The following is a 21,541-nucleotide window of genomic DNA, read 5'->3' as shown; positions in this document are numbered from 1 at the left end:
GAGAGAAGATGCCTGACACTCATCATGTTTTAGCATTTCACTGCTCCTCGTTATTCCTGCCTAAAAATGCAATCCATGGAGTTTTACAGTGCTGGCAGATTGGAGGCGGGTGGGGGTGGGGGGTTCCATTTCACAGAAAAGAAAGAAACTACTGCACAACGACAACAAAACCCGTAAAACCAATTTCCTTGTTTGTGTGTGCGTGTTTGTGTGGGGTGGGGGGTATACGCCCAGCTATCTGCACATCTGGATGCTTGTGACTTCACATGCAGAGTTTCACCTTCCGCTCAAACCCAGTGCTGCACGGTGACCTCGTTATCATCTAAAACAGCCCAAAAGTCGGCTGGAAATCTCCCCATTAACGCCGGAGTGATTACTTCATTCAGGGCGGCTCATTGCTTTTGTGCCTAATTTAGAAAGACCGCACGACATTTTCTACTGCGAGAGATCCTTTCTAAATAAAGACAGTGAAAAATGCTATAACTGGTGGTGATATATTAAAGAGCCGAGGGCTTCTACCTTTGTACTGCTACGGTATTGACTTCATTAACATGCATGGCAGACTTGGACGCACCGTTGATTAGTGGAATTGGTGCTGCCTGCGTGTTCAGCACCTCGGACAGCGCCGAGCATCGATACCTGCACTGAGGACGTCAGCGCAGAGGTGGGGCGGGGGTGGTCGTGGGGAAGAGCAGCTCCTGAAACTTTATTGAGCGGGACTTTTCGTCGAGTCCCGCTCTGAGCACGAGCGGGGTGGCGTTTCTCTTCGAGGAGCGCCATTATCGCCCGATTGGTCGATGCTGCTGGATGCCCAACGCCGCTCCCTCCACCCACACCACCCTCCCAGTCACTGAACGTCAGCTGCCGGAGAGCGGGCCAGGGTGATTTAAACACGGACAGAGAGAGAAGGTGTTTCTGTGAGAGACAGGAGCGTCTCCGGAAAGAGTGCGAGTGCACACTGTAGACATCCACAGGGTGGAGCAAAGCCCACCCAACTTTCTTTCATTTCTTTTTTAAAATATATTCCCAACACTCCCCTTCCCCTGAACAAAGTTTTGACATCCCCACCAAAAAGAAAAAGCAAAAAAAAAAAAAAAAAAAAAGCAAAAACAACAACTATTTATCACCCCACATGTCCGATTGGCTCTACTTGACGTTTCTTTTTAAAGCAACAAGTGTTGTCGGCTACGAGCAGATTTGTCTTCTGATTCTTTTTTCCACACAGGAGGGAAAAAAAGACATACCAATGATATATTAGCTACCGTGGTCACTCGGTGTGGCACCGCAGTGACACCAGGACTGCCATGATCGTGTCCAACGTGAGCCTGAGCGGCTGCGCGGATTTCAACAGCGCTCTGTGTGCCGGAGCCGGGGAAGGGCACCTGGGGGGCGGATCATACCGGACCACTCTCACCCCGACTGGGAACCTGGTAGTGGCTGTGTGCCTGGGCTTTATCGGCACTTTCGGACTTATTAACAACCTGCTGGTGCTTGTTCTTTTCTGCCGCTACAAGATGCTGCGGTCGCCCATCAACCTGCTCCTGATGAACATTTCCATCAGCGACCTGCTGGTGTGCGTACTGGGGACTCCGTTCAGCTTCGCGGCCAGCACGCAAGGAAGGTGGCTCATAGGGGAACGGGGCTGCGTGTGGTACGGCTTCGCCAACTCGCTCTGTGGTGAGTACAAATGCGGGATCAGTTAGGTGGTGCTATTTGTGCGCTATAGGTTTCTGTTCTGTGTACAGGCTCTATATTCTTTATTTTACACGAGGTCGTGAGTGTTGCTGCGCGGTATGCGTGGATCCTGTCCAGAGCACTGCGCTTTGTAGACTTGATGATGTTATGCTTTATTTGTGCAGATGAAATGATGATTTTGAAAAAGAAAACGTAAAAATGTCCAACTGTCTCTCGTGCCCTGGGTCATGTGTGAAGCCATATCAAACTTTCACAGAAAAGCCTAAAAATCTTCGGACTGGTAATGAATTAAATCTTGAGATAATGAGCAATGCTCGTGTGCCAAGCTGGAGACAATAAGAACCTGTTATTACGGCTGTTTGTTCGTTTTGCATGACTCGTCGCTGCTGGAACAAGGCATTTTGTTTATTCCAAGCTTTCTCTCGTTCTTTTCGTGCATTTTGGGTGCAGTCTCCTGCAGTCTCCTACGCCATTAAGGTCTTTCATTAAGGTCTCGCTTAAAGTGGAGGTTATCTTATTACGTTTTATTGTTTTCAAAAAACAAACAAACAAACAAACAAAAAACTCATTCAGCACGAGTCAAGTGGTTCATGAGTCCAAACCGTGATTCGAGTTGCACATCTCCACTCATAATCCCGATGAAGCTTTCACATAAAGATGCGCAGGTTTGGTCCAGGTAACGAGCTGTGCGCGATACTGCTCATTATATCTGTGGCTGTGGTCTGGATGGAGCTCCGTGACAGATCGTACCGTACCGGTCCCTTCTGCAGCTGTGTGCATCATTATGACATTTCCCTTGTCATAAGACAGCTCCACGGTTTCACGAAAGTAATTTAGTCATTTAGAAATCGTTTGTTCAAATTCCATTATGAACTCTGCATGCATGTCACAGGACTGTCAGCAGGTGATTTTTGTTGCCTCACGCGCTGTATATATGGTGTGCAACCTGCTATTAAATGGCCGCTAAATGCTTATTACCATTTAGTTGAGTGGCTGTACCTGAGGCGAATCAAACCTCCTCACTGTGCACTGTTCATTTAGCTGCTCCTGCAGGTCTGTAGCGGGCTGTGGCGACGCTGTCTGCCTCCATGGCAGGTACATCTGCAGCATTTGTTGCAGAATAAAACATTTCCAAGGGGGAAAGCTGTGTAATGAGAAAATGGGATGCTGCTATACCTTTGCTCAGTAGTGCTGATATAAATACATTGGGTATAATGATGCACACAGTAGAGAATAATGCTGGTATATGCACTTGCTTGATACTGGGCCAGACTGGATTGCGGAATCCTCCCAAAAGGCAGTTTAAAGCAGAGCGATCAGACCAGGTGTGCTATATACCAGCAGCAAACAAGGAGTTTAAATTAGCATTAAACACAAGCTTACATTAATTGTCCTCTAAGAGTTGTATTAATTAAAACCGTCAGTGGACACATCCGAGTCACTTGGATGAAGTTCTTTTTAATGCGAGCCTTATTTCTGTATAAAAGATGAAAATGTTCTTCTGTCACCAGGAGTCCTTGGCTGAGTGCCTGATTTAGTGTTTAATGAACTGAGGGACTGATCGTTTGTTAAAGAACTATCATTGCTTTCCAAACTTTCCATTCAGTCCAAACAACCTTTGAAAACCAGACAGTCACAGACACTGAAAGACACGGATGTCCAGTCTTGAATATTTATCACTGCTGTATATTATACCAGTTCCCTCTTGCTTTTAAATCAATTCATATTTCAGTAGCTTGGCAGCTAAAAAGTTGAAAAAGAAGAAGCTTAAACTCACTTTTGTATAATTTTGGAAGAAATCGACACAAAGTAGAAGAAAATGCAGTTGGTATAAAGTTCATTTTATCCCTCGAAATGCTGTAATACTTGTTTGCAGTCTGATTATTAAGCCCTCAGAGTTCTTCTTATTCATACTGAACTATACTTAACTGGATATGGCTAAGTTTGGATGTCAGTAATATGCATTACAATTGTGTGGAGCTCATCAGTTTTGGTTTCCAGCAGTAAAGCCCACAGTTATTAGCCAAAGCCTCTTATTATTCCTAAAGTTCACTTTTCTGTTGAATCAACACACGCAAGTGACTTTTGGGAAGACTTAATAAAACATTTGATGAAAAACTGATAAATTTTGAGCTTTTCAGTTATAGAGACCACAAATTCTCTCTGCAGCTGCAAACGGACTGAGTGTTCATGCTGGATATCTGCGGTCAGCGGTCGCAGCCTTTCAGTGATGAAGTTTGGCTGATAAATCTTTTCTAAAACTTCTCTCTCACTCACATCTAATCTTCTGATGTTTAAAGGCCTGCTTTAAGCTGAGAAATGGCCACTGGAGCCAACATTAGGCCCTCTGATACCTGCTGCAACTAAAGATTTCGGGCATTTGATCTTATCTCGAGTAGGATTACAGCTTGTTAGCCACCTATGTGAGAGTCCAGTTTCTGTGAAGCAACAGTAGAAAAAAAAAAAGTAGCAAAAATCCCTCCGAGACAAAAGTCTGATTTCTACTTGAGAACCATCTGTGTTACATAGTTTCCCATCATTACTTTATGGTCATTCTGTGGCTCTGAGGTCTTCAAGCTTCTTTGTGGTCATTTTGTGCATTTTCTGAGCACTGAAACCTTCCTATCCAGGCAACAAAGGAAGAAGGTAAACACGCAGCAAACAAGTCCAGCAGGGGTTTTAATCCCCTGCGTTTATCGGCTCTTTCACACCTTGATCTTTGGCTAACATTTACACGCAGTGCACACTAACTAAATTGCATTTTACTTTCCACAAGAGCCTCGTGAATCTGTCAGCCTTTTAAATTCAAAACAGGCTCTCGACTGGTACGCTGGCTTCGTCTGGGATAAGTTGGCAATTTCCAAAACTTCATTTCTGTCTTATCATGGCGCAAAAAAGGCAACCTTCCAATCATTTCACAGTATCTGAGCGAGCTTTGATCGCGTCCACCGTCTCGCTAACTCGAGTGTTAGACCAAGATTAAGCACCATCTGAAAATATGTAACACTGACCTCCACAAGGAGCCAATTTATTAAACATCTGACAAAAAAAACTGGGCTTCTGCAAACTTAAATATTGCAGGGAGACAGAGTGTGTGTGTGTGTGTGTGTGTGTGTGTGTGTGTGTGTGAGAGAGAAATATCTCACAGACATCATTAGAGCCTCCACTGGTTATGGATGAGTAATTCCTCAATGGCCTCATAAAACCAGAATGAAAGAGTGAGGGAGGGTCAGAGAAAGGAAAAGTGAAATTGATTGTTTGGGTGAATAATGCCGGGTGCCGCTTTGACAAAGCGACAGTGTCTGTATTCGTCGAATCTCCACAAAGCTTTTCTGAGTGATCGATGTTCTTTCAAATTAGAAGGCATCACTGTCAGTGACAGAAGACATTGTTAGCGTGGCGTTAGCACGTCGTATTCCTGCTCTCTCTTCACATCGATTTCTTCTTTCTGCTCACAGTCTTAGATTTTTGAATCACTGAACAACTGAAGATGCATTGCACTGACTTTTGTGCCAAGAGCACCCACTGAAGACAATTTGTGGAGACGCATGCATGTGCGTGTGTGTGTGTCTTTATCTGGACCTCCTCACCCACTGCCATCAGCCTCCTGGCATCCATTCACCTCTTCTACCCGCCTCTTTGCATTTTCTTCTCTGTCTCGCTGAACTTTTAGTATCTTCCATTATACTGAAGATGAACAGGACAGGATCTGTTTTTGTCTGTCTCTGACAGCCCGTCTGTGTCTTCCTGCATGCCTCCTTCTTCAAGCAGGGTCTGCACACAGTCACTGGATTAACCTTGCACTGCTGGGGGCCACTCACCACATATTGGAGTCAGACTGCTTTCCCGCATACACTCACTCGCTGACCTGTGCACAGCAGCATCACCAAAATAGGCGGGCAAACTGATGAGCGTGCACGTGGGGAGAAAGGAAAATGCACGAATATGTGCATCATGTTGGTGCGCACAACTCTTGGCCTGAGTGTTGTTAATTTGTCAGGACGCTATGCAGAATTCTCAGTGGGGAGAAAGAAAGCAGAACAATACTGCTCTGCCGTAAAGGTCAAAGCAAGCGAGCCGGCTAATGAGCCACGGTAATAAATACTGAATTAAAGGTCTTGTGTAGCAGAGACCCAAAAATATGTTCAGGAGGTGATGTGTGTCTGGTGTTCAGCATTCATTAGTGTGAATGATCATGTCCGTACGCTCTGACTTCTTATCCAAAGTGGAGAAAATCGGATGAGAGGTCCGCACGTTTGATGTCTCTTAGCAGACTCGGTGCGCCTCGCGCTGGTTTCGCGCACCTGTGAGGACTGAGGAGAAGACACAGGGATTGGGATCTTCTGAATAAACACAGCTTTACTCAATCCTGTGTTTTTCATTCAAACTGTCTTTTCCTGGATATGTGGTATCAAAGGAGTGATGCAGAAGCAGATGCTTTCTAACAGAAAAGCAAGACAGAAGTGTCGAGTGAATATCACACAGGCAGGAGAACAAAGACTGTTCCTTTATACATATAAATATATATATATATATATATTTCAGATGTTATCACATCATAAGATGTTTCATTTTGGAATATTACATTCAGCTGATACATTTGATCCTGTCAGAGCAGTAAAAGATTGATGCGGGGTGATGTTTGATTTCAGATGCTATCAAAGTTATATCCAAAGATGTGCGGGTGTCTTTCATGATGATATTACATGGCCTCTAATAACGGATTTCCTCATATAAAGAACCTTGCAAAGCAGAGACAGCGTTGTACTCATCAGGTAGGTGGAAGTTGTAGTGGATCTGCTGCTATAATCTAGTTTTCCCATTAAAAGCAATGAATTAAATCAACTACAACAGTTTCCATGAGCCTGAGGCCAGAAGACTTCAGCAACATGATGCCAGTATTCAATTTTGGGTTAATTTTGAGCCGTGGAAGAGATTTGCTAATTAGTTTTTAGTAAATATGAAGTTTGATTTATTGTGGCAGTTCTTAAAAACTGTTTAAGGGATATTGGAGACATTTATATTCAGCTGTTGTCTGGAAGATATACAATATGCACATGCTCACCAACCTGACCCGAGACTCATGACCACAGCTAATAAAGTATGTTGTTTAAGATGAAATGCTCTTCTCTTCAGCTAATCTAGCAGTGTATTATCTTGCTCGTGCTATTAGGGATGCATCAGTACTGTACTGCCACATCAGGCTGCCAGCTCAGCTTTTAGTGCTGTCGCAGTCTCAGGTACATTCAAAACTAAAGACATTTCTTAAAGGTGACCCATTCTGCTGATTTACATTTTCCTATTATTACTGTCGGACTCTATTGTATTTTAAACTTCACAGTTTAAAATAACCTTTATTAATCTCATACTGGGCCTTTGTGAAGCCCTTCAGCTCATCTAGTTTATTTTTTCGTTTCTCTCCCTTTAAGCCAAATTTTTTCTAATTGGCTATCCTTCACAAATAGAAAGTTTGAACAGCAGATGGGTGGGGCTGCTGTTCCTGAGATGACTGTATTCATCACACCCCCTCTCTTTGGCATCATACAGAGAAAAGAACAGAATAAAACCATTTAAAGCAGAGTGCTTAAAGACATCTGAAGCCTGCACATATGCTGCACTCATTATATGAAACTCTAGCGATGGTTATCCAACCATTAACCATCCAAAACTGTAATTTTGTTGTGGCTGTTCTTCTGTCATCTGTTCCCTTTATGCGGGGTTGCCACAGTGGATCATCTGCCTCCATCTCATCCTCTCCCTAGCATTCGTCTGTCACACCAACCTTCTGCACGTCCTCCTTCACTCCATCTATGAACCTTCTCTGAGGTCTTTCTCTTTTCCTGCTGCTTGGCAGCTCCATTTTCAACATCCTTTTGCCAGTTTATCCACTCCCCCTCCTCTGCACATGTCCAAACCAGCTTAACGTTGCCTTTCTCCACACTGATCAACCTGAGCTGTCCCTCTGATGTACTCATTTCCAATCCTGTCCATCCTGGTCACTCATAATGAAAATCTTAGTATGATCGACTCTGCCACCTCCCATCTTTTGTCAGTGCCAACATTTTCAAATCTTATATCACAGCAGGTCTCACTGCCATCTTGTAAACTTTCCCTTTCCCTCTTGCTGCTGTCCTTGTGTCACAAAATCACCCCTGACACTCACGCCCACTCACTCCACCCTGCCTGCGCACTCTTATTCACCCCTCTTGTGCATTGTCTGTTGTCTTGGGTGGTTGATTCCATGTATTTTGCTGCCTTTGCTCCTTGCGGCTTCACTGTTACACCTGTCGCTTTTCTCCAGTGTATATCTCACATACCTGAGAATACGAATTTTTATTTTTAGCTGCTTGGCCACCAGCTGGCAGAATTAAAAAGAAGTTGCAATCTTGCTCAGTGAGAGTTTGTTTATTTGAAATAAACTCCTCTGCTGAAAATATGGAAGCCTTTACAATCACTATAATCACTATGGTCACAAAAATTACATCTATTATATTGTTGCTCCTAAGCTGATGACTTGGGGGTCCGTGGTCCACAGCAGCAAACACTATAACAGAATTTGGTGTGCAAAAGGAAAAACAACAATAAAATGAACCACATGAGTTCAACTTACTTTTGTATTATCAGATTCTGCTTAACTGAAGTATCTTCTTTGGACTGGAGCAGCAGTATGTGCACATTTCATGGTCACTTAACAACAAGTTCCATCATTTTTTCATTGCCTTAAATAATGAGAGATGTTTATTTTCTTATCAGCAGTGAGACACATTTTTTTCTCACTGTCTTTAAAAATGTTTTGCACGTTATCATTACAAAAATACTCATCAGATATCACTATGATGTGTAATGCTTAAGATTTGGGAACTTTGCAGAGAATTCAGAAAATGTTTCCTTCTCATGTCACTGAATCATTCTGCACAGCAAAGGTCAAACATCCGCCTGAGGAAACACCGACTTAAACACATAATGGAGTAGAAAAGGAATTTTTTGAAAGCGTTGCTACTGGACTACAGCAGAATTTACAGATCATACCCAGCTATAAACACAACCGCTTTAGATCTCAGCTGAAAAATGACAGTAGCCCGTCCACCTGCTGTGGGAGGACGGTGTTACCAGGCTTTCATATCACAGAAAAACGAGGGAGAGAGAGAGAGAGTAACAAATTTGGCTATCTTAAAAAAACAACTGGAAAATATTTTTTTTAGGGTTGGTTCTTATGAGCCAGCCAAGATCAAACAGAAACATAAGTGGACTGTTGTAAAACTGTGTTGACTTTAGAATATTGCTGTAACAGAGCTAATAAAAGCCCTGAGCTAAGCAGTCTGTGCAGGACAAACCACGTTGACTTTAATATCTGGGGGTAAACAGACAAGCACAACACACTGTACCACAGAGACTGTGTAGTCAAGGGTACATAGACTATAATGATTTCAATGTATTTGGACAAACAAGACAAAAATACTCAAAGTTTGCAACTACAGAACTAAACTTTGTTTCCATTCTGCTGACTTAGTTTTCTCTACCTAACCTCATCCACAGTTTATTTTTAAAATACATCTAAAATAATAAGAATAATTAAAAGTGGTCATTAAGGATGGCCCAGTGAACAGGATAACAAGACTAAAATTATGTTGTGTATTGAACAGTTACATATATACGTATATATGAAAATGGTTTCTGAGATTTCTGTCTTGTGCTTTGCTGCATTGAGACGCTGTGGGTAGTGCCGCTGTTTATAATGTGCAGTGTGGGTTTGCTGCAGGCTCCAGACTATAAATATAAGATGATTTCTTTTGCTATAGTTTTTCTACGCTATGATAAACTTTAAAGCTCACTTTAGCTGCACTTGTGATGTCAGGACGTCTTTGGAAGGCTTTATATCACAGTGACTGTGCATGGTTTTCTCACTAGAGAAGAAAAACATTTGGACAGGCGGTACACTTCAGTCTGTATTTTATGATCCCATTAAAGGTGAAATATTATAATCAAGCTTACAAAAGGAGCACACTGAACAAGCAGTCTGTAGTCTTGCTGTATGTCTGTGCGTGTGTGTCACACTTACATGTTTCAGATCATGAAATATAATTTAATATTTGACAAACAGAAGCTGAGTACGTACACTCGGAATACAGGGAATACCCTGCAGGAACGAGCAAGAAACAAACAAGCAGACTACACAGTACAACACAACAAACAGAAGCAAACTGAAGGTTTAAATACACAAGAGCTAATGAAGGAAAAGGAAAGAAGTCATTGCCGTCTATCAGTCTGGAAAGGGTTACAAAGCCATTTCTAAAGTTTGGGACTCCAGTGGACCACGGTCCACAAATGGAGAAAACTCAGAAAAGTAGTGAACCTGTTGGGTTTAAGTCAACCCTGCTGGTAAACAGAACCTGTTACTGAAAGCAAACACACAGACACCAGTGTGCATTTTAGAGTGTACAGAGCGTTGGAGAGCAGTGCTGCGACTCGCCTATCCAAGCAACTCCAACTCGTCTGCGTCTGCCTCACTTTTTTATTGACAACAGGGGTTACACATAATTCAGTTAACCACGTGACAGTTTTAAGGCACGCATGTGTGTGTGAGCAATGTATACGCCTGTCCATGTGTGTGTGTGTGTGTGTGTGTGTGTGTGTTTCCAGCTATACCATACATAGACATACGACCTTTCAATGAACTTAAACTGTGTGTATGAGATATGCAGAAAAGCAGAAGTAAGCGTCTTGCTAAACTATAAAAACAGGAACTTGCAATGGTCATATCTCAAATTAACATTTAAAGGTGTAAAATCTTGCACCTTAAAAGAACATGGTGCTTTCTAAATGTATAACATTGCTCTCTGCACTAAGCTGCATTCTAAATAAAGATAGCACGTTTTGTCAGCACAGACACAGATACTGGAAATGTTAGAAGGTTGAAAATAAATCCTCTGACTGTCTGGCTTTTTCTTCATAATGATAGCCATATTAGGACACATAAAGGCAATGATTATATATCTATATATATTAGCACAAATGACAATATTAAAAATATCAATTCTAACAGAACCTTCCCAGGAATTGCGAGCATACCAAAATTACTCCAAGAGTGCATCGACGACTCATCCACGAGGCCACAAAAGAATCCAAAACAACATCTAAACTTCTGTAGGGCTCACTTCTCTCAGTTAACGTCAGAGTTCATGATTCGACAAAAAGAAAGACACTGGGCAAAAATGGCATCCATGGAGAGTTTAAAGGAGAAAACCACTGTTGACCAAAAAGGACACAAAGGCTCGTCTCACATTTGCACACATTTGTCTTGATGATCCCCAAAACGTTCTGGAAAATATTCTGTGGACTGATGAGAAAAAAGTTGAACCTTTAACCAGATGTCCTCTTACATCTGGTGTAAAAGTAACACACAAAAAAACCACCATCTGAAAAGTCAAACATGGTGATGCTAGTGTGATGGTCTGGGGCTGCTTCAGGACCTGGATGACTTGCTCTAAATGATGGGACCATGAATTCTGCTCACTGCAAAGATATTCCTGAATGAGAATATTTGGCCATCGGTTCATTTCCTGTTGGGTTATACAGCGGAGTAATGATCCGAAACACACCAGCAAGTCCACCTCTGAATGTCTCAAAAAAAGAAAAACAGAAAAAAAAGAACAAAAGCAAAATGAAGGTTGTGAAGTGGCCTTGTCAAAATCCCAACTCAAGTCAGATTCAGATGCTTAAGGATGACCTTAAACACGTTGTTAAAAAAGTCTCCTGTGTGGCTGAACTGAAACATTTATGAATGTTGAAGAACAGTGGATCAAAATTCTTACATAGCGATGTGGAAGACTCACTCCCAGTTACACAAACTCTTGATTGCAGTTCTTGCTGCCATGGGTGGCACAACCATTAACTAGATTACTTTTCACACAGGGTCAGGTAGGATTGGAAACTTTTTCCCTTACTAAATGAAATCCTAATTTAAAAACTGCATTTTATATTTACTCTGGTTATCTTTGTCTAATTAACATCAAACTAACTAAAATGAGTTTAATGATCTGAATAGTAAGGGGGAAATACCATATGTGTCTGTATGTGCATATAATACCTACCTTTGTATTTCTGTGCTCTAGGCATTGTGTCCCTCATCTCCCTGGCTGTCCTCTCCTATGAGCGCTACAGCACCATGATGGCTCCCACTGAGGCGGACTCCTCCAACTACCGTAAAATCTCCCTTGGCATCATCATGTCCTGGGCGTACTCACTTATCTGGACCCTGCCGCCGCTCTTCGGCTGGAGCCACTACGGCCCAGAGGGACCTGGGACCACCTGCTCTGTCGACTGGACAGCCAAGACAGCGAATAACATCTCTTACATCATCTGTCTGTTTATATTCTGCCTCATCGTGCCCTTCCTGGTGATTGTGTTCTGCTACGGAAAGCTACTGTCTGCCATCAGACAGGTGAGTCAATATGGGGATGGAGGAGACTTTCAGTCACCTTGCAGGACTTGCACAGGAGAGCCTGTCTTTTTTGTGTGGGAAAATCCCCTCAGATCAGCTGAAATACTCAGACTAGCTTCGCTGGCACCTACAAACATACCACGATATGATTGGCTGACTTAAATAAGCAAGCAGTTGAACAGCTGGCCCTAATAAAGTGGCTGGTGGGTGTATATTAGCCGGACATTTAGGCGAATGTTTTTCTAACATATGTCAGTGTTGTGCTTGCAGCTTATAGAGTGGTAACATTACTCATATGTGACTCAGCAGATGCTCTCATTGTAGAGAGTGAAATGAAATCCTGTCTACACCTCAAGACACTCAATATTATAATAAATCAAACAGGCAATGTGAAAAAGCACAAAGCAAAAATAGAGATTCAGAGTCTTCCCAGCTTTACTTAGAACAGCAACATGCTGCTTTAAAGTGAGTCACAGGTCACTGATTCAGAATCATTTCCAGAGCTGCATATATGCACATCAGAACTACTTTAACAGTGAATGAAAAAGAAAGAAAAAATCTTTGAAAACCATACAGAACAGTGATTCAACCATTTCTGTTTTCTGTCAGTTAAAGCAATAGTTTTCAGTTTGAATAACTTTCCTCCAGTGATGTGAACCAGTGAACCAAAACCTACAGCTGGTTTATATACTCTTTCCTATAGCAGAGCTAATTATGGTTAGGAACATCAAACTGACCATCGGTAAGTGTGTGTCTGTCTTTGGGCCACAGAACAGCTGCACACACACCAAACATACACACTCACACACACACATCTTTTAGTTTCCACCGTTATCTGAATCAGCCTAAAAGCACGAAGACTTTTAAAGTAATGGTCTCTACACAGGGATTATGTATCACATTATTTTGCTTGTCTTTCCAGCTAGTTTGAATTAGCATCCTGAGTAATGTTGTCAGTTGCTGGTAGCAATAAAGAGCCAAATTTACATAACGTGAATTTACATAAGTGCTTAACAACCGAAAGTAAAGTGTACAATGCTGCGGTAGCCCGAGCATAACAGATTAGTTATTACTATAAAATGACTTTAGGTGAACAATGTGTGTGAATGATGGCTGCTTGTTCCTGTTTGTTTTTGCTTCGTTTTGTCCGTGCTGAAGAAAATTTCTGGGCCTCAGTCTCCGTTATTCTATGGAGACAAATTGAAGTGTTGTCTGACACGTGACAGGTAATCCTGCTCTTTCTACGACTACATACACTCATACTTGTATTGATTAGTCTCCCTGACACTGACAGTTTCTTAATGAAATCACAAGTGGTGATTGTGGACTAAGTGTTTCTCAGGAAGAAACATGTCCTTCCATGCAACAGGCCACTTCTTCACACTGCCCTCCGTTCTATGGATAGTCAATATCACTTTGCTGTGAATTACACTGGACATGTCTTTGGTCACCACATTTACACAGTGACACATCGCAAAAAGATGCTTGTAGTGGACCTGCTGGTGTCACACTGACACACACTTGTTAAGTGAATAGACTGTATATAAAAGATGGCCTTGGCTTAAATGCTCTGCATTGGGTTACTTGGTAGCCATTAGAAATGGTAATATAATAATAATAATAATCATCATCATCATCATCATCTTGCTCTAATAGTTATAGTGTATATACTCATGTCTATTCCTATCATTCATTCTGCATTAAACCAAACAAATGATTAATAAATAGATGTATTTATATATAATTATTAATTATTTTCTCTGGTGTTTACGAATGTACAGTCATATAATGATAATCAAAAGAATAGGATAAATTAACATAAATATCTGTCTTTTAATACATAAGTCAAGAACCGCAGGTCTGACAAAAACCGGCCATAGGGTGTTTTTTTGAAAGGAACACCACCACCACCACCACCACCACCACTACTACTACTACTACTATTAATAATAATAATAATAAAAAGAATGATAATACGTATGAATGTGAGTGCGAATGGTTGCCTGTCTCTATGTGTTAGCCCTTCAACAGACTGGTGACCTGTCCAGGGTGTACCCTGCCTCTTGCCCTATGGTAGCTGGGATAGACTCCAGCCAACTGACACCCCCCCCCACCCCCATCCCTGACCCTGACAGGATAAGCTGAAGAGAAGAGAGGGGAAGAGAGAAGAGAATGGATGGATGAAGATAATGACGATGAAGCCAAGAATGGCCACCAGGGGGCAACTCTTGCCCTTAGCTCCATTGCACTAAGTTCATTGTAAAGTTTCTGTTTCCTTATTCTTTCTTATCACATTCGGTTATAACACCAAGAGTGAAATTTGAAAATGCTTCACAAAAGGAGTTTGTTCATCAGTTGGTGACATCACAGTGGCTATTTCCATCACATATGTTTTCAATATCCACTGATCAATGCAAGGTGGTTAAATCACTAAATAAAAGGAAATTTTACAAAATGAATCAAATCAGAGTGAAAACTGAACAAAACAAAGATCAAAACATAATAATCATATATGTAAAATGTGATCTCTGGCACCACCTTCTTGTGACACCAACCTCTTAACGTGGACTTTGCTCCTCTTTGAATCATTTTGTTATCATTGGCGCATCAAGGCTCACATTCCAAAGTCCATCCCACGCATAATTTGAAGAAGCCCGCAGCACCCTGGGATGGCAACGTACTGAATTAGCCTACAAGCCCTGCTCTGTTGGGCAACTTTCAACACAACAAGTAAATATAAAATACTGTATAAAAATTTGTTCTTGATCACAGTAATGAATATTTAACAGCAGTTCCCTGCTGTGGGGGTGAGAAGGACAACAGATGATCCAAACTTTCTGGGATTTGCTCCTTTTTCCCCCCTCGGCTGAGAACTGTGGCGTGAGCCAACCGACGTTTGCTTTTTCACATTCTGTCCCACGCTGACTGAATCAAACAATATGAGCAGAGACAGTGTGGAAGGCAGCGCGTCCTCCTCTCACTCCAGGGAAGCCAAACAAGTGTGTCTGTACACACACACACACACACACACACACACACACACACACACACACACACACACACAGAAACAGAGAGAGCAAGACAGAACAGCAAGAACAGGTCCCTGAGCAATTGTGTGTGTGTGTGTGTATCCTGATAAATTCCAGTGTGAGACAGAGACACAGTGGTCACCTAAGATGCATAACAATGAATCTAATGGCAACAACGTGGTAGTTTTCTTCCTCTATTTTTATGACTTTGCAGAGTTAAAAAGCGTGCTTCTTTTCCTTTTGTTCTTTGTCTTTTGCAAACCTTATCTGTCTGCTGCCTTTTCTCAAGTGCACACAGTTCTTTGTATAAATGAAGAAGAGAAAGTAACAATATAAAGGTCTCTTTCTCAGTCTGTCTTTATCCCATTTCTCCTACTTTTCTTTCTTGCTCATATATCCATATGCCAGCTGGAGCTTCTTTGTTTCTTTTCGTCACCCTCGCCTTTGTGTAGGATCACATGTGCTTTCTTTATCTTTGCTTGTTTTAATGGCTGCTCTGAGTTCTTCTCCCACTGATGGTGCAATGTAAAACAAAGCTTCTCCCGTCACGGTCACTTGGGACAACTGTGACAGATAAAAGCAGCTAAGCCACTTGTTCTGCAAAAGCTAAAAGACCTGAACCTCCTCAATCTGATAATGTGGAGCTGGAGCAGTCCACGTGGAAAACATTGATTCAGCTTTGGGTTTAGTCCAGGTTGGTGTAAATCACCGCCTGTAGACAGGGAGATTTTTCCAGCTTATGATTGAAAGACTAATTTTATGTATTGCAATATAAATCACACAGATCGGTCTTTGAGGCTGCAGGTTTTAATGGTGTTCACTTTTATAAACTAAACTGTAAACGGGCTCAAATATGTAAAGACGGATCTGAGATTTCCCATTAAGAATGAGAATTTCTGTTTTTTACAAGGTTTAGAATTTATGTTCATAGCATCCACACTGAGGGGCCGTCACTCAGAAGAAAGGAGCGATTGGACCAGAGTGATGATAACAGAATTTAGCTTGACAGCGTGGAAACATGGAAGTGATGTAAAGAGCCTGCAGCAGCCCGAGCAACCAGGAATGCAGGGGTTGGATCAGTGAAGACTAATACAAGATGTCCTAATCAAATTTACGCATAAGATTCATTATAAAATAAATAAGGATTGTTTGAATTGTGAACCAGGCAAAGCTTCTCTATAGGAGTCCAAGAAAAAATATGTAGCTGGAAATGAACACAACAGGCCCCCAGTAAAAAGGAAACTAAACTTCAAGGTTTCCATCAAATCCTCTCCAGATTTTAAGAAAAAAAGAAAGAAAACAGGCAGGCAGCCAAATGGGTACAGCCTGTCTCTACTTGTTTGAGCATAGCTGTCAGTGTTGCCATCTTTTTTTATTTCTCCTGCTCTCTTCTTATAATGTGAAACGGCGGTCTTTATCACTGCAGGAAACAGATGCTGGCTGTCCTTTCTCGGGTACTTGAGTGATTGAACATTGATTTTTAAATTTTAGCTTCAGATCTATGAGATTCTGCCTGGAGTATGATTCTAAGTAGTTTATATGAATTTCTACTTAACATGAATTTCTGTGTATTTAAACAGTAACATATTTGCAACAAATGGCTGATTTATCACAGTTAATTTTGTATTATCGCAAAGAGATTGCACGTAATTGGCTAATTGAGCACATTCAGTCACAACCTGATAGCAGTAAAACAGCATCTGTTTCACTGCTGTTTCATCTCCATCGAGACACACTGAGGTAATTTTGAACACAGCAGCTGACTACGAGTGGTCACAGACCTGCTCCCTGACCACAATGTTTCAAAGGCACCAAGACTGAAAGTTCATTGTACATGGTTACAAGGATCATGGCATAACTGATTATATTGGATTAACGGATTATAATCTTGTAATCACTTGCCCTTGTATCCTCTTAAGCAAAGGGCTGCATATCACAGAGTTGTAACCAAGCAATGCTTCCCTTTTTTATTGTGTTACCAAACGGTCCACCCTTGGCTCACATCAGTCATTATATTTCCCAATCCAAAGACTTTCTGACTTTTTGCCTTCCACAACAGATGAACAACGCCAGAAAGCAAGAACAGCAGTTTCAACAGAGACACGTGAATGAACTTTATCTATGACAAATAGTTGGGTTTTTAATAGAACACACACACACACACACACACACACACACACACACACACACACACACACACTAAGCGGTCTTTGGTCTGAATTCATTAAGTGTCCCCGTGGAACAATATTTCTCAAGCTTTTTCTGGGCTACATGGCAGAAAAAGATAGGCAAGGAAATGAAGATTTCAAGAGGAAGTGCAGGAGGCAGAGATGACGGAATAACAAGCAGGGCTGGTGGTGATTATGGTGGGGCGGCTCTCAGACTTTGACTACTGGGGTCCTAATTTTGTACTGGCCTACATCACGTAGTGACGTTGTGCTGATCGTGTGTTGATTCAATGGCCACGGGGAGAGTTTTTCCCGTACCTTAACCCAATTGGTAATTTTGTGACCTACTATTTCACAAAAACAGTGCGCTACAGGGGAACGTCTATGCAAATTAGCTGGTGAAGCTTCAATTAAGAAATGACACTCCACATCACACACAGCACTGGTATTGAGGGATCATGTGTATGTTGCACCAGTATAATAATTCACTGCTATGCAGATGACACGCAGCTCTATCTATCCATGAAGCCAGGTAACACACACCAATTAGTTAAACTGCAGGAATGTCTTAAAGACATAAAGACCTGGATGGCCGCTAACTTTCTGCTTCTTAATTCAGATAAAACTGAGGTTATTGTACTCGGCCCTGAAAATCTTAGAAATATGGTATCTAAGCAGATTCTTACTCTGGATGGCATTACCTTGGCCTCCAGTAACACTGTGAGAAACCTTGGAGTCATTTTTGACCAGGACATGTCCTTCAATGCACATATTAAACAAATATGTAAGACTGCTTTCTTCCATTTGCGCAACATCTCTAAAATTAGAAATATCCTGTCTCAGAGTGATGCTGAAAAACTAGTTCATGCATTTATTACTTCCAGGCTGGACTACTGTAATTCACTATTATCAGGAAGTCCTAAAAACTCGCTGAGAAGCCTTCAGCTAATCCAAAATGCTGCAGCAAGAGTACTGACAGGGACTAGAAAGAGAGAGCATATTTCTCCTGTTTTGGCTTCCCTTCATTGGCTTCCTGTTAAATCCAGAATTGAATTCAAAATCCTGCTCCTCACATACAAGGTCTTAAATAATCAGGCCCCATCTTATCTTAATGACCTTGTAGTACCATATCACCCTATTAGAGCACTTCGCTCTTGCACTGCAGGCCTACTTGTTGTTCCTAGAGTATTTAAAAGTAGAATGGGAGGCAGAGCCTTCAGTTTTCAGGCCCCTCTTCTGTGGAACCAACTTCCAGTTTGGATTCGGGAGACAGACACTATCTCTACTTTCAAGATTAGGCTTAAAACTTTCCTTTTTGCTAAAGCATATAGTTAGGGCTGGACCAGGTGACCCTGAATCCTCCCTTAGTTATGCTGCAATAGACGTAGGCTGCCGGGGATTCCCATGATGCATTGAGTTTTTCCCTTCCAGTCACCTTTCTCACTCACTATGTGCTAATAGACCTCTCTGCATCGAATCATATCTGTTATTAATCTCTGTCTCTCTTCCACAGCATGTCTTTCATCCTGTTTTCCTTCTTTCACCCCAACCGGTCGCAGCAGATGGCCGCCCCTCCCTGAGCCTGGTTCTGCCGGAGGTTTCTTCCTGTTAAAAGGGAGTTTTTCCTTCCCACTGTCGCCAAAGTGCTTGCTCATAGGGGGTCATATGATTGTTGGGTTTTTCTCTGTATTTATTATTGTGCTATCTACTGTACAATATAAAGCGCCTTGAGGCGACTTTTGTTGTGATTTGGCGCTATATAAATAAAATTGAATTGAATTGAATTGAATTGAATTAATGCATAAAGAGCTACAATGCAAACAGCATTTTTCATATTGTAAATAACAAAGTTGATCAACAGAGTGAAATGTTTTTATATAGAACTTATATTTTGGCTCGCAACTTATCAAATGTGAGGATTTTTTTTTTTTAAATTACTGTACATTAAATATATTTGGATATATTGATCGGACAAAACTAGCTGCACCCTATTGTTGTGAAGAAAATGGCAAAAAAGAAGCAGAGGGTTTCAGACAGGCTATATTGTCTTGTACTCACACTAGGCACAGTTATCTTACGAGGCCATGATTTGTCCCCACTCTCCTGCTGGCCTGTGCTCTGCTGGGCTTAACCTTCTGGGCCTGATTGGGCTTCACTTTATCTCTTTTGCTCCTAATATTTTTACTCCATCACTCACCTCTCTGACTTTCCTTTCTACCAAACCTAAAGGAGGATCTCAACTCTTCTCTCTTTTTTGCTCACTCTCTCACATAACACAGTTTTGGGGGGAAAAAATAAGACTGTGAAAGTCCTGTGAAAAACTATGTACACCCTGTGGTTAAACAACTTTTTGAACCATATTTATCAGCAATAACTTGCTTTCCATATGACTCTCTTAACAACATTGCTTCAGTCTATTGACATTTAATAACAGCTCTCTTAAGGTCCCATTACAGCACCTTGATTTTTTTCTTTTTCAGTTATTCTTTTGTAAATTTGCTGCTGTGGGATCATTGTCCTGTTGCATGACCCAGTTTGGACCAATCTTTATCTGCCAGGCAGACGCCTTCACATTTGACTCGGGTGTACTTTGGTATACAGAGGAATCCTTTGTCAACTCAATGACTGCAAGGTGCTCTGTGGCTGCAAAACAAGCCCAAATCATTACCCCTGGACCACCATGCCTGACACTTGGTATTAGGTGTTTGTGCTTTTTTTTGTAGTTTGTCTGAGTATTGCATTTTCTCACCTTGGGTGAATTTGCTTAGACTTCCACTCCTGGGAAGATTGTGGCATCGTATTAAAACACCTGAATGCTCCAGACCAGCAAACTGCTAAAACCTTTGCTATTCTATGCAGCCACATTTGCTGATTATCAGTTAATTAAGTGCGTTTGATTAACAGCACTTAATTACCCTAATAAATCCTGTGGAAGCAGTAGTAAGGGTGTACTTAGTTCCTCACAGACACAGACGACACAGATTGACATTATTGGGACCATTTTGTAAGTGGTGAACGCCAGTCTGTCACATTCCCTGGAGATTTATTAGTTATTTAACACAGCAATGTTTGAGTTGAGAGTCACAAAGCCAGCTACTGTTGAGATCATGTTGGAGTTCTGTGCTTGGTCTGCAAACATAAGGCCCGGGTATGCGACTCTGACCTTACTTATGAGAGAAAGTGGGTGATTATGTCAGTCTCTGTGGGTTATGCACTTACAGGTACAGTTGAAATGATAAGGCATTAAATCATGCCCATCAACACCACTAATGACTATTTTTCTGTGTAAAGCAGGAAAATATAGGATCTTATATGCATGTTGCTGTATGTTGTGAAAAGCTTAACTTGAGAATCTAATTCTACAGTATTTGACAGGAAAGAATCAACGGTGAACAGCTGAGTGTTGTGTTATTTGCAAACACAACCTCCCCATTTTAGTGCCATCGAAGGTAACTCTCCCCAGGGTAACAGCATCAAAAAGTCAAAGGAAAACAGAAATCTGTTGGAATGAACAGACAAAATACAATTCATAACAAAACTTCAGAGATAGTTTAATGCCTGCTCCTCGTCTCTGCTCACGTTTCATAAAGAACATGCCGCTCATGTCCAAGTGGGCTTTGGGCACAAAACTCGTATCCGTGTTTACTTCTTTGGTTCATATTAGGACTCCTGATGTTCTTCACACTAAAAATTCACCACATGTATAAACACAATACACTCAAACATCAGAAGGAGGAGACACAGCTGTGAAAATAATTCTTGGCAACACTCAGAAGGAAATTTGCTTCTGCTTGATATGAACTTTGTTTGGCAGAATACTTGAAACTAGAATGCGCAATTAAAACATACAATACTTCTGGATGCCCGAATGGATTAAACTTATGCTGTTTATATGTGTGCTACAAGTGCCTTGTCTCATAGTCTTGCTGGTCCCTTGATTTTATTGCATGCTTTACCGGCAACCCCTCTGCTCTCTATGCATCCAACTCTAACCCGGTGTCTGCTCTGCTGGCATGTCTGGACTGTTATCTTATTTGTGCGCTCTTCTTTCTTATTCTTATTTTCCACACATTCACACTCTGATTGTGCATCTCAGACACTTACATTTCCAATGTTTGTGCACACACATATCATATATAAGAGTGGCTCATTTTATTTTTTTGCAGTACCTACTTTAGTCTCTATTTTCTTGCTAGCTCTTTCACATT

At 41.5% G+C, this 21,541-nt stretch overlaps 1 protein-coding gene across 5 annotated transcripts in view; it reads left to right on the top strand.

Annotated features, from left to right (window-relative positions):
- The first annotated feature begins 671 nt into the window (after positions 1–671).
- LOC100702032 (pinopsin) overlaps positions 672–21,541 on the top strand; it is a 116,184-nt gene continuing 95,314 nt past the window's right edge. For 2 of the 5 annotated variants that reach the window (XR_003215041.1, XM_025900621.1), the window contains exons 1-2: positions 678–1,677; positions 11,808–12,136. Coding sequence is in view for 4 of the 5 variants with exons in the window: in XM_025900621.1 (XP_025756406.1) it covers positions 1,305–1,677; positions 11,808–12,136 (702 nt within the window). In the remaining variant the exon portion in view is untranslated. Of the gene's footprint in view, positions 1,678–11,807; positions 12,137–21,541 lie in introns of all 5 variants that reach the window. The other 3 variants (XM_025900620.1, XM_025900622.1, XM_003453279.5) reach the window with 3 other exon arrangements.

This window comes from Oreochromis niloticus, linkage group LG18 (assembly GCF_001858045.2).
Source record: "Oreochromis niloticus isolate F11D_XX linkage group LG18, O_niloticus_UMD_NMBU, whole genome shotgun sequence".
NCBI classification, from domain to species: domain Eukaryota; kingdom Metazoa; phylum Chordata; class Actinopteri; order Cichliformes; family Cichlidae; genus Oreochromis; species Oreochromis niloticus.
This window is presented reverse-complemented; position numbering and strand designations above follow the sequence as displayed.